This window comes from Cibotium barometz, chromosome 38 (assembly GCF_041138505.1).
Source record: "Cibotium barometz isolate CiBa-2024 chromosome 38, ASM4113850v1, whole genome shotgun sequence".
Taxonomy (NCBI): domain Eukaryota; kingdom Viridiplantae; phylum Streptophyta; class Polypodiopsida; order Cyatheales; family Cibotiaceae; genus Cibotium; species Cibotium barometz.
The window spans coordinates 7,691,532-7,704,478 of NC_141083.1; the positions used below are offsets into that span (position 1 = coordinate 7,691,532).

Here is a 12,947-nt window from a genome sequence, read left to right on the forward strand (position 1 = left end):
GCTCTTGTGCCTGCAAGAAGGCCTTCGCTTCTGCCTCCTCTACCCTCGCTTTTGCACCCTTCTTGAGGGTTCTTTGATGTTGGGCTGCGTATGCTGCATCGGTGGCTTTCATGTTCAGAGTTTTGATCTACTTCTCGACTTGCTCAACGCATTTTTTGGGGTGATTCCCCATCAAGTACATTCCAACACTCATTGCTTGAGGTGACAATTGGGATTTGCCATTCAGGAAATTGTGCAAGTTAAGTAGCACGCTCTTGGAGATCGCCTTCGAGAAAGAGATCGGACGTTTATTCACTATCTCTACTACTGCTGCTTGAACATGCCAGAATTTCACTGTTCCCCTCGTATCAGGAAAGAACTGCCTTATCTTTTTCAACTCTTTCTCTCCCTCCATAGCCATGCGCCCATCCGCTCCCTCCATCGCCACACCCTTTCCCTTCAACGACACCATCATCACGCCTTTTAACTCCACCCAAATACCTCCTCGTATCACTCTGCCTCCTACTCCTCGTATCAACGTCATCCCCATTTTATCATCTTCCGCCTACAAGAAGGTGGCCATTTTGCATTCAAACTGGCTCTTGCTAAATTCACTTGTGCACCATCTTTGGACTCTCGGTCAGCTCCCCATAGGACTCTACATCGCCCATCTATGGTAGATGCATGAAGCAGGCCTCTATTGTGTCATCCTGTATGGATGCCCTGTGGATGTTGACGAAGGGATAGCAAGATTCATGGAGGAGTGGTCTCGTCTCACATCATGAGACTATATTGTACATCCATTTTTCTGTACAAATACATTTTATGCTCGTCTCACATCATGAGACTAATCCTTCTTTGTAAATCCTTTTTGATGTACAAACACAAGGCAAATTGTGCTGACTACAATATAAAAAGGACAACATTTTGCTGCATCTTTTGTTTCATGCATGTAATCTCGTAAATTTTTCACTTTAAATGAATCTCTCAAATTGTTGACTTCTGATAAATTTGTATTTTTTTTCTCTCAAATTGTTAACTTCTGATGAATCTGTATCTTTTCTTTCATACATGTCCACATGATGTGCGAGAAATAGTATAGTGTTGGCCATCGCGCTGGCAACTGAAGGAGCTAGGATTTATTTGACCCTATGTAATGCCACCGTGCTGGTGAACCATGCGACCATGCGTAGTTTTTAAAGAATTGAATTTGATTAATTTAGGAGTGCAGTATCACAATTGCTGATTGAAGGTGTTGTGATTGGAGGTGGCTCGAAAGAGGGCTCCATCTTTTATTGATTCAATTTTGATTAAAGAAGATACCTTCGTTAAAGTTTGTTTTTTTTCTTGCCGGCAAAACACAAAAGTTTATTTATGAGAAGAGAAGTTGAAGTTTGTTTCTAAACGAATGTAGAACAACAAATTGAGCGTAAATTTATAAGAACAATGGCGGGAGAGATAGAGATATGCGAAACCATGTGGTGGTTGAAACAATACTTGAAAATATCACCAGCGCGGTTGGAATAGCAGTGCGGTTCATTCTTTAAAATAGACCCAGTGCAGTGGTATTACCTGCAAACACCAGCATGATGGTCATTTTCATTAGATTGCATGCAAAAACCAGCGCAGTGGTGGAGAGAGTTAACCAGTGCGCTGGTGTGGAGAGAGCCATGTAGTGACATGTGTCTAGCTCTGCAAGATGGGAAAGACCACCGCAGTGGTCTTTTCCAGCAAAGAGCGAGACCAGCGAGGCACGCGGGCTGCATATAGTGACACGTGTCGAGCTCTATGGTGTTGAGAACAGGGAGTTTTGGCATATTGTGTTTGTGTGACGACAGTGACAAGGACCGTAAAATGTGCACGGAGTAAATGCACGTGGTGACGCGTGTCGAGGTCTGGAGTGTTCAAAGCAAAGTCATTAATATGCTAGTATGCCGAAAAAAAAATCGGTGAGAGCGCCAGCCCGCTCTCTAAATCCAAAATCTCCCCCCCCCCCTCGCATGTCGCACTGCGGCCCCAAAAGTACCCCAAAAATAGTTCCGCGAATGGCTACACCCAATCGTGCATTGACCCTAGATGAATATGGGCTTGATCGTTCAAAACTTGTGAGTTTTGGCTCGGATGGTGCATCTGTAATGAGAGGTGTAACAAATGGTCTTGCTACTTTGATGAAAAAGAGAAGTCCTTTCATGATTGCAATCCATTGTGTTGCTCATAGAACACATTTATGTGTGTCTAATGCATTCAAAAACTCACAGCATGCCAATTTTATGGATTCAATGTTAAATGAGATTGTTGGTTTGTTTAAGAAGAGCTCTAAACAATCAGCAAGATTAGCTCAATTACAAGAAGAATTAGATTGTCCACACCTTAAGATGGAGAAAATCACAAACTAAGGTGGTTAAGCCAGTATAAAGTTATCATTAAGGTATGTGAAGTACTTGAGCCACTTCTTTTGTGCCTAAAAGAGGAGAATGAAAGATTGTATAAGCTAGTGGCCAACTTCAAGTTTATTTACATGTTGCATTTCTTGGCAAATGTGTTGGGACACTTAGCTAATGTGTCACTAGTGTTTCAAAAAAGTTATGTGGATGTGACAAGTATACCGAGCTTGATATCTTCTACAATTGCTTTGCTAGATGTTGAGTTTTCACCTGGTCCATGCTATATTGATATGAATTTGCAAGGTCATGATGGATATGGATTTTCATCTATTCCTAAATTTGGTGGTCAGCATGGTTGGTTGTTGTGGACTATGCACAAGGCAATTAAAGGTGATATGTACTATGGGGTAAGAATTGAAAAATGTGTTGTTGGGAGTGACTTGGTTGTAGCTCTTGACTTTCAAATGGAGTTTTGCAATGGAGTTAAGAATCATTTGAATACCAGATTTGCAGATTCTTCCATAATGAAAAATTTTAATATTCTTGCTCCCTTGGATTTTCGTCATCCAAAGAGTTGAAGAATTATGGTACTGTTGAGTTGGATGCTTTGGTTTTGCAGTATGGATATGCTATCACATTGGAAGATGGTACACACGTTGATGCCATGTTAGATGAGAGATGCCTAAGGAAAGAGTTTCATGTGTTCAAAATTCAAGGTGCATCAGATTGGAAAGGTAAATCACTCAAGGACACTTGGTGTTTGATTGGGAGAAATGATGTGTGGTGTCAAAAGTATCCTACATTGTTGTCTCTAGCTCAGATTGTGATGTTGCAATGTAGGAGTACTGCAGTGTGTGAAAGAGGTTTTACTGTGCAGAACATCATTAAAAGTAAGTTGAGGCACCGGTTGGAAACGAAAAGTATGGATGTATTTATGTGCGTTTCCATTGAAGGGTTACCACTTGTGTCCTTTAATTTTACCAATGCATTGGTTCATGGAATTGGAGCAAAGACCTCGAGCATGTTTATTCACGTGTGTCTTGGGATATTTGATTGATTCAAAGGACTTTGTAATGATTGTAGTTGTGTTTCTATCAAAGCAATTAATGTTCAAATTGCTTCTGTGGTTGTTCATAATCACTTCTATGATTGATTTGTCAACTAGCAAAATGGATGGTTAGTATGATATTTTTCCTACATCACTGTGTAATTTTTACATTTATAAATACAAAGTTTTCAAAGTTCAATTTTGGATGTGGAGAGTTTTTGTGCTAGTATATCTTGGAAGTTACTTATTGAGAACATTTAAATTTGAAGTGTTGAACTCTTGAAGTTTGGAAAAGTTTTCGCAAGTGTGAAATTGGAGGGTTTTCTGGTGCTAACCGTTTATAGTTTTTCGGGAACACTTGGCTGGTCGTTGAAATCTCAGCAGCAAGGTGGTGGATATGCCCACAAGTAAGTAACTGACTTCAGAACTCGATCTTCAATGCAATCTTTGAGTTCTTTCTTTTTGCCCCAAACAATTTGTCAAGTGCTTCCCATGCTTCTAAAGAAGACTCAAGGTTAGAGATGTAATGAATATAGTTGTCACTAAGTACCAATGCAATAGTAGCCAATGCTTTATCATCTTCAGTGATCCATGCAAGCTCAATATCTTTGGGACGACACTCCAAAGACTTATGTCATGTGATGATACTTGACCTTTATTTTGCCAAGTCTTCTGGAATCGATTTCTATCAAATCTATCCAAATTCATGGAGTGAGATACCATTATAAAGATGAAGGTGTTACTCTCTAGTTATGCTATATGGCAGTGTCTAATCCTTTACAATAGAAATTAATGGCTTAAAAGATACCAAACAGGATGACTATGCAATTGCTCCCCCTTGAAAACTAGTGGGTTTTGGAGGATACAATTCATGCACCAAATCAAAGGGGTTTTGTGAAATAAAATAACATTATGATGGAGTAATACCTCAATGGCGAGGATTAGTGCTAATGATTATAATTACCAAAAAACACTAGAATTTAGAAAAACAATGTAAACTCACCAATATGTGGATGGATTGCCTTGAAAGCTTAATTTTGTGTAGCTCATACCATGTAGTAGGCACCTCAAAGGACATCAACCAATTCGAAGCAGAGATCGCGATTTGTGCATGTCCTACGTTTTTATTATTTGTGCATGTTCTACGTTTTTATTATTTGTGCATGTTCTACGTTTTTATTATTTTGCTTCTCTCGACTGCTACGGTGCATCAATTGGCATGAAATTTCATGAGCAAGTAGGTCTTACCATTGCTAAGCCTTGCCTAAGAGGCCTTGTACCAGTTGTGAGGGATGCCACTGATTTTAACGTTTTTCTGATTCACCAGAGCGGCTTGCTCTGCAGCTCAAAATTGCACCGCTTTGTTGAGAGATAGGGCAAGCCCTCTTCTGTGTAGAAAGTTCTCTATGTTAGCTACAAGGTGACCTAAAATGTTTTGGATATCATGCACTATGCAGAATGAAGAAAAAAACCTATAGGCTATATTTTGCAAGAAAGGGGAGATGAGAGATTAGTGAAGATTATGGATTAACTAGGCATCAAGGCTTTGATACAATGTAAGAAATAAGGTTTAAGGATCTTAGGGTGAAAAGTAATGATGCTTAGCCATGTTGATTAGCAAAAGTATTAATACTAATGATGTTGTTAACACGAGAGAGAGAGAGAGAGAGAGAGAGAGAGAGAGAGAGAGTGTGAGTTGCACACAAGTGAGCATATGCAAAATGACCAAAAGACTTTGTTATATTTCTATTAGAAAATTGGTCTTTTTATATAGGCACCAAAAGGTTACATCGAAAGACTCCCATGTGGGATACATACTTTGACCAAAAACTGTGTACCCTGGACCCTTGCTCACCCCCACAACATGGATAGTTATTTACTTTCTCCAACAACCTCATAGGTTGTAAATCCACCAATATACTAGTAATTCCAAGTTTGTGTTTTCTTCTATGCAACATATCCATGCCCAAATTTAAATGAAATTTAGATTTGAAAGAGAAAATATGATCCAACCTTCTTTTGGTGTAAATTAGGTGTTTTTTGAAGGGTTAGGTAAAACCTAGCCTTCATGTTAATAGGTAAAACATAATTCACCATTTTTGTGAAGAACAGAATCCTCTTTGAAGGGTATTACAACTTTTAAATCAGAGGATTTTACCTACCATGAGTTTCTACATTCAACTACTATATTTTTAACATTTTCTATATATTAGAAATTCTTTTAAGATGATTTTTTGCAAATCACATAACTTATTTTCACACCTCAATCCGTACACAGAGAAAATGTATTATGTTAATAGAGTTAGCTAAAGACCCACCCATATTAGAAAGGTCGTCGGAGTGCACATTAAGCTACCACCAACTTCGCGCATTGCAATCCCTTCTCCTTGAGGTCGCCAAACTTGGATCCCAAGATGAGTTTGATATCATTGGGTGGTCGTAATTTAATTAAGTTTTTGTTTATAAGTTTCGGCCACCCTGTACCAAAGGGTTTGTTCATGCAAGGCCAAGGTTAGTCACGAGCAATTTCATTAGACGAAGCCTCCTATTAGGATGACCACATGAAGAGCACCAAAAATATACAATACCAGTGAAGAGTGCGAGAAGAAGATTGCTGATAAGGATCATGACAATTGTGATGACAATAAAGGATGCGACATGCCAGGGAGGGGGGTCAATTCTCACATCCTCCTGCCCCTTCTAAAGGATTCTATCCTGAATGACCTTATTTTTCTCCAAACCAGTGGTACATGTCAATTCCACCCTACTAGTAAATAAATCAAATTAAGTTTAAATGAACTTAAGATTTGGTGTACACAATCGAAGGAAGATTGCACCAATACAACATTTGCCATTTCCAGAGGAGGCTATTTACGCATACTCACATCCTCCTGCCCCTTCTATGGGATCCTTTCCTCAATCACCTTATGGTACATGTCAATTCCACCCTACTAGGAAATCCATCAAATTAAGTTTTTCGATCTTACGAGATCAACTTCTTTTTTTCAGCCCTTTACTAGAGGATCCTACCTTGAATTACCATATTGCTCTCCAAATTACTGGCATTGTTGTAGAGTTCACGTACGTCTTAAAAAGTATTAAGGCCCTATCTTCATACATCAAGTTCAACGTTGAAACACATGAAGACATCCATCCATATGAGTCTTGTCCACATTAAGCCACCTCCATCTGCACCATTCCTTGGCAGCAGACAAGATAAGAATATTTGCATGTGTAAGCTTTAAGTCATAACTGACCCCAAGCAAAACTGGCACTTGTTGCTGGTAAACCCTCTATGGAAATGCAGTTCTTTGCCTGCATGATTGGTCTAGTGAATGCTACTTCGCCTACACTGTGGCTTGGAGTAGCTGATAATGTTTACTATTGACCCATTTCTTCTTTAAAGCACACCCCAAACATCTTCCTAGTCAAAAACCAAAAAAAAAAAAACTTGAGCGCCAAGAAACACATGCACACACGTACACACAGCATACATGCCATAGTCTAAAAAAAAAAAAGCAAAACAGTCACGAAGCCAACTAGGCAAAAACCAGTGAAACCCAAACAAGTAAATTCCCTCTTCTTTCTTTGTTGGATGTTTAAATGCAGAAATGCATCAATAAAGCATGCGCAACTTCAAAACAAAACTCTAGCTTCTTTAGTTCTTAACAGAAAATCACAATTCACTGGAGGCCACACATAACAACTCCACAAATATACAGCACAGTGGAGGCATTCATTTTGCAGAAAAATACATGCCTCATAAGAACCAAACTTACAGGAATTTCTGAGAAGGCCAAAATGTAAAACTATACCATTACATAACTAAAACTTTTATGGAAAGGTTAACACCAGATGGGGCAGAGGAAACATGGTAACTCTGGATTCACTTTACTGAACATTAAAATATAATAAGCAGGGACGGAAAACCTTGGCAAAAACAAAGCCTATCACAAGCAGTAGACATTCAACAAAAAGGTAAACCAACTGGAATGATTTGGCTTTACATATGCAGGCAAAACCACCTAGCAGCCTGGGCATAAGTTCCATGGCCAGTTACAAAACACATGGGCATTTTTCTGCTGCAACGGATGGACATCCAAATCTGGCCTAGAGGACACTTCTTGGGAAAAAAGATGAAAGGATAAAAGGGCTTTGAATAGAAGGCAGTCCACTTAAATCAGTCTACTGTTACTCTGAAGAGAAGGGCTCCCACAGCACTGCATCTTCAGGTTGTCTCAGTTTAAAATGAGCAATGAGCTGCAACGAGGGTCTTGTCTCTGGGAATTATATCACAGCTGTAACGGTTTGATGAAAAGGAAGGCACAATGGAAACGGAGTATCAGAATCGGATCAAAATCCCAGCAAAGCACTAGCAAGGACTCTATTAGCACACTGACTGACAGTAGAATTGTTTTAGTCAGCAACTAATACTGACCCTGACTACCTGGCACCATCCACAACCTCATACAGAAGCCTTTACTCCTGTGACAGGATTATATCTCAAGGGTGAAACTTGAAAACTAAGTAAAAATTTACATTGCATGTGTTTACCTACAGCTCAGCATGGCTTTGATCATTAATGTAATCCACGCAGGCCAGCTCCTGCTGAGCTTTGCCCACTGTAAATGAAGGCTTGGAGCAAGCTTTGTGCTGCCTGAGTCTGCTCTGGAGTTCCATATATCTCTACAACTCTATCTCCTGAGATAGGATTTGGATCAAGGACTGTCAATTTGGCTCCTGATATCTGTACAGTCCAAGAAAGAATAGTGAGTAACCTAGCAAACCTGCCATATGCTATGTACAGTCCAAGAAAGAATAGTAACCAACCTAGCAAACCTGTCATATGCTACCCAAGCATTTGATGGAAGAAGTACATACCTGTCGTATAGAAGTCACATTACTCCCTCCTTTACCAATCACAGAGTTCGCAGAAGCACCTGGAATGGTCATTTCAACAATTTTGTTCAAAGGATTTCTAGCTGAGGCATCACTCAAACCACCACCCCTGTAACAAAAACAAAAGTAGTAACCATGTCAGCAGTCTTCTGTTGCATGCATCCACAGTAGAATAAACCAACTTCGGCTCCTAGTTTAAATGATCTTTTTGTAAAAATAGCTTTCAGCCTAGTGCCACAGAAAAGAGGGGATAACATCATACTCTCCGAGCAAGCGAGAGTTGTATGCATTGCTGTCCAAATCAGAGTAGGCTCCATAACCACTCCCAGCACCCTTTGCAGAAAAACTTCTGTTATTACTACCTTCTAAACACAAGGGCAGGTATAGTCCACAAAAACAAAACAACTAGAAAAAACAGAATGCAAATGGATAATGATGGATCAAAATATCCAAACTTACAAATGAGATAAACATAAGAAAATGTGGACAGTTGAACTCATAATTAACATTAGACTCTAGCGACGAGCGATAACATGTATGTGAAAGAGAGGAAACAGTTTAGGAACGGGAACTAACTATATTTTTTAATGCGGCCTAAGGACCAAATCATGCAAGTTCTATACAAATTCGGTAACTGAGTCGTGAGAGAGAGAGAGAGAGAGAGAGAGAGAGAGAGAGAGAGAGAGGGGGGGGATCGTGCCCATTTCTGGTCATCTTCATGCCTATGAAAGAATTTCATAAAAAATGAAGCCAAAATCTTGAAACTACAGTGTGACCTAAGGCAGACAAAAAGCTTGATATAAACAAGTATAATCAGCACGCAACCCATTAAGCCTCGCCTCCTCCACCACAGTTCTTAAGAGTAGAGAGCTGGCAGCTGACAACAGAGTTTTGAGATACCTGCAAGGATGAAGCAGGTGGAAGGGCACTGAAGTTGGATTCGTATTGTCCTCCTTGCAAACCATACCCATTAAGCGAGTACATGCCTCCACGATACCCCACGTCATGCCTACTAGAAAGGTTGGGAGGGGGAGCAGCCGAAAATCCAACGTCATGCCTACTAGGAAGGCTAGGTGGGGGAGCAGCAAATCCCCCTTTCATTGAAGGTCCACTGAAAGGTAGCCCTGAAGCAGCACCACCAGATTTGCCATAATCATCCAATTCCATGCCAAAGACATTGCATCTGAGTCTGGACAAAACTTCCAGAAGAGCTTGTCTTGCAACATTCTCATCCCCGATGATCTGGACAAATGAAGGGTATCGAAACAAGGTCGACCATCACGTATTACCAAAAATTACCTCAACCAAAGAACAAGTCAACATTTCATGATTGTGAATTTCACCTGGACAAGCTCATCACTGTCTTGCGCACACTTAGGCAAGTCCACTTTTTGCAAGACCTTAAGGCTGGCAGTTGTTTTCTTTCTCATTTCTGTAATGACACTGCCCCGCTTGCCCAGAAGGCAACCAATTTGTCTTGAGGGGACAAGCAGCCTGCTTGTCAGAAGCCCTTCATTGTCCCCGCCATCATTAATCTTGATTAGCAGCTTCAATGCAGCCTCAATGACTGGCGAGTGCTCATTAAGATGCTATATAATCACCACAACAAGGAGCCATTTAATGTCAGCATGTTTTTTCACCACTCAGGTATCACAATCTTGCAATAAATATTAAGCGTGAAAGTATACACGAGGCCACAAGGCCAGGGATCTAAGTCTGTATGGTGGGTTTATCTCTCTCTACTGCCATCAAAAGTCTACACATTCCATAAATGCAATGAACAGCCTTACCTCTGTTGCAGAGATAGCAATAACCCGCTCATCAGCATCTGGAACAACATCCTCAACTTTAATCCGGGCACCAGTTGCATCGCGCAAGTGCCTGATCGCATTTCCGCCTTTACCAATTACCATGCCGATTCTGTCATTCGGACAGAGGATGCGGATTGAAAAATCCTCTTCTCTCCCTCCGTCCTGTCTCTCCATTTGAGGTAATCCAGGTGGTGGATAGGCAGGATGTGAATGACTACTTAATGGCCAGGGTGTTCCTGAATCCATGCTCCCATAGCCTGACATAGGAGGAGGACCAGCCCCAACAAGTGGGGTGCCAACATTACCTGCACCATACATGGCATTCACAGGTGGAAACATATTTGACTGAGGAAACATTGGTCCTCTAGGAGGCAAAACAGGAGGTGGTATAGCAGCAGCTGGTCCTTGGGGGCGGTCTCTCAAAGGACTCTCATATATACGTGCAGAGATTTCATACAATGCCCTTTTCACAACAACAGGATCACCAGATATCTAAAAGCACCACAAACCAACGTGTCAATACCATCTGGAAGAAAACATCAAGGTTTTTAACTATTCCATGTTTGAGACTGTAACATTAAAGCTGAGTAGAGACAACTGGCTCTATCTGTAAACAATTTGTGGAGGAAACACAAAAACCCCTTACCTGCACAAGTTCATCAGAAGATAGAGCACACCCTGGAAGTGTATCCTTGCTAGAAATCCGAATCTGTGCACCTGTCTCATTTCTCATTTTCTCAATTATCCTACCACCCTTACCAAGTAAACAACCAATCTGATTGTTTGGGACAAGAAGCCTGGCAGTGACTTCACCCCCTTGTTGAGGAGCCCCCTCGTTGTAACCTTCATCATCATTATCAGGCGGATTCTTTTCATCCTCCACTATCTTTGCATGCACTTTGAATAACGCATCTTGTGCAGGACAAAGGAACATCCCACCCTCTGGCAGAGGGGCTCTTGATTTTCTGCCACCAGCGTTCTCCCTGTCTTCTCTGCCATCACTATCTTTTGCACTATCTTTCTGTTTCCTTCTCTCCTCATCGTGTTGGGTGCTCCATATGAGCACCACTCTTTCTTCTACTCCTGGGATGGTGTCTAATACTTTAATCCTTGCATTGGTTTCACGCCTCAAAGATTTGATAATGCTTCCTCCTTTCCCGATAACACTGCCAATCTTGATCCCCGAACACAAAATCCGGTATGTTGTATCATCTGGAGTTGGTAAAGCTTGCTCCTGATCCCCTCCTCCAAACTGACTATGTCTTCTCCTATGCTGGTGGTTTCTGGACCCGTGGTCAGAGCCGCGCTTTCTTTTGCCTGAGGGTGCCTCCATGGTACCTGCAAGCAAAAAAATAAAAGCCGAGGTTTGTGTTTAGTGAAGACAAAACTGGCACCGTGGAATGCAGTTCAACAGGAAAATGCGCAGACATAACGCAACATTATTTAAGTGTTGCGAGGTGTGGAGCAATTTTGCCAAAACGTGTACAACAACTGAAACTCGCATGCAAAAGATCTTGCAAAGTAATGTGTAAACCATCACAAGACAGCGGCCAGGGGGGAGGGGGGGGGAAGCGTTTTACACATACAGCATCTATAGAGAAGAAGCTCAAACTATGTCTCGAAAAGCTAGTCTTTCAGGCAACAAGCTACAAGACCCAAATAGAAATCAGAGGCATAATCGGCGCTCCTTACACCGCCTTATAAACCCTAACTTCCTTCACAGACATAGAAATCACACTGCTGGTGTGTAACACGATAGAACCCTAGTCTCCACAAAACCGGTTTGAAAGAAACGGCGTCTCAGATGCACTATGAAGTAAGAAAACAAACCGTCACGGAGAGCTGGAAAACACAGCGGCTTACCTGAAAACCCTAACACAGCACACAGACGCTTCCAGAGTGCGTGTGCGTGGGCGTGGGCGTGGGCGTGGGCGTGAGGCGTGACTTCTTCGAAAGAAAAAAGTACCTTTGGTGTGGGCACAAACCCTAGCACAGCGTGAGGTGGGTGTTTTCGTTTCTGATGATCAACGGTTGTTTTTTACACTTCTTGCATGTTGTTTTGTAAGACCTTTTACACAACGGCCCAAGGTTCCCTAAAAGAGTAGATAGGTAAATGTGACCTTAATCTTATTTCAATTCTAGAGAATGAGAACATTATGCTACACCAGTAGCTGTCTTCTTCGATGGGTAGGGGTTAAACTCAAATGCTCAAACACACCTCTTCCAAGAATGTGAATATTTTTCCCACCATATCTTCATGGAACTTTTTATATTGACTATGCATCTCCCTACCGTCTTCTCATCAATCTCGTAACAACTGTACCATCCCAATGCCAATGTCCCGCCAAAGCTTACACTTTGGGACACGAATGATTGGTATCATAACATCAATGATCGCAACTTGACTTACATCACCAAGTTGTAAACAAATTATGCAGCATGTTAGCAAAACTACTAACTTGTTGGGTTCATCCTAAGATGATGGATTGGACATAGACACAAATCCACTCCAATTCAATAGCTAAGCAAATATCTCTCATTGATTTCATCATCTCCTACAATCTCTCTCTCTCTCTCTCTCTCTCTCTCTCTCTCTCTCTCTCTCTCTCTCTCTCTCTCTCTCTCTCTCTCTCTCTCTCTCAACTTGAAAATTTATAAATGACCAAAACGATAATTAGAATCATGAATAAACATTATACGCAAAAAACAATACATTTGAAAACTATACGAAAATGTGGTGCTTGAAATGCTTTACATATAAAAGTCTCCATAAGCTATGTAACATAGTGGTCACCAAAAAATCTCATGAATATAATAGACTATACT

The 12,947-nt window shown here is 41.0% G+C and overlaps 1 protein-coding gene across 5 annotated transcripts; it reads right to left on the bottom strand.

The window, feature by feature from the left end:
* Nucleotides 1-6,732: 6,732 nt before the first annotated feature.
* LOC147616291 (RNA-binding KH domain-containing protein RCF3-like) lies at nt 6,733-12,250 on the bottom strand. 5 transcript variants are annotated; one of them, XM_086777363.1, is made up of 9 exons: nt 11,985-12,168; nt 10,768-11,459; nt 10,101-10,613; nt 9,654-9,899; nt 9,211-9,552; nt 8,573-8,643; nt 8,293-8,419; nt 7,966-8,158; nt 6,733-6,835 (listed from the first exon to the last, which is right to left on the bottom strand). In XM_086777363.1, exons 2-8 carry the CDS (start codon nt 11,452-11,454, stop codon nt 7,991-7,993), a joined length of 2,154 nt encoding a protein of 717 aa, XP_086633489.1. In that variant the 5' UTR covers nt 11,455-11,459; nt 11,985-12,168; the 3' UTR covers nt 6,733-6,835; nt 7,966-7,990. The 5 variants fall into 5 exon arrangements, with proteins under 5 accessions (XP_086633489.1, XP_086633490.1, XP_086633487.1 ...); XM_086777364.1 differs by lacking the exon at nt 6,733-6,835 and adding an exon at nt 7,280-7,709 and having other exon boundaries at nt 12,088-12,250; XM_086777361.1 differs by lacking the exon at nt 6,733-6,835 and adding an exon at nt 7,280-7,709 and having other exon boundaries at nt 7,970-8,158.
* Between the last annotated feature and the right edge of the window lie 697 nt (nt 12,251-12,947).

Bases quoted from the DNA above. Each gene is read 5' to 3' on its own strand.
- LOC147616291 (XM_086777363.1), bottom strand. From the start codon at position 11,454: ATGGAGGCACCCTCAGGCAAAAGAAAGCGCGGCTCTGACCACGGGTCC. The intron at 9,553-9,653 runs GTGAAATTCACA...TCATTTGTCCAG, and splicing joins ACAGTGATGAGCTTGTCCAG to ATCATCGGGGATGAGAATGT. The intron at 8,420-8,572 runs GTATGATGTTAT...TTTTTGTTACAG, and splicing joins AACTCTCGCTTGCTCGGAGA to GGGTGGTGGTTTGAGTGATG.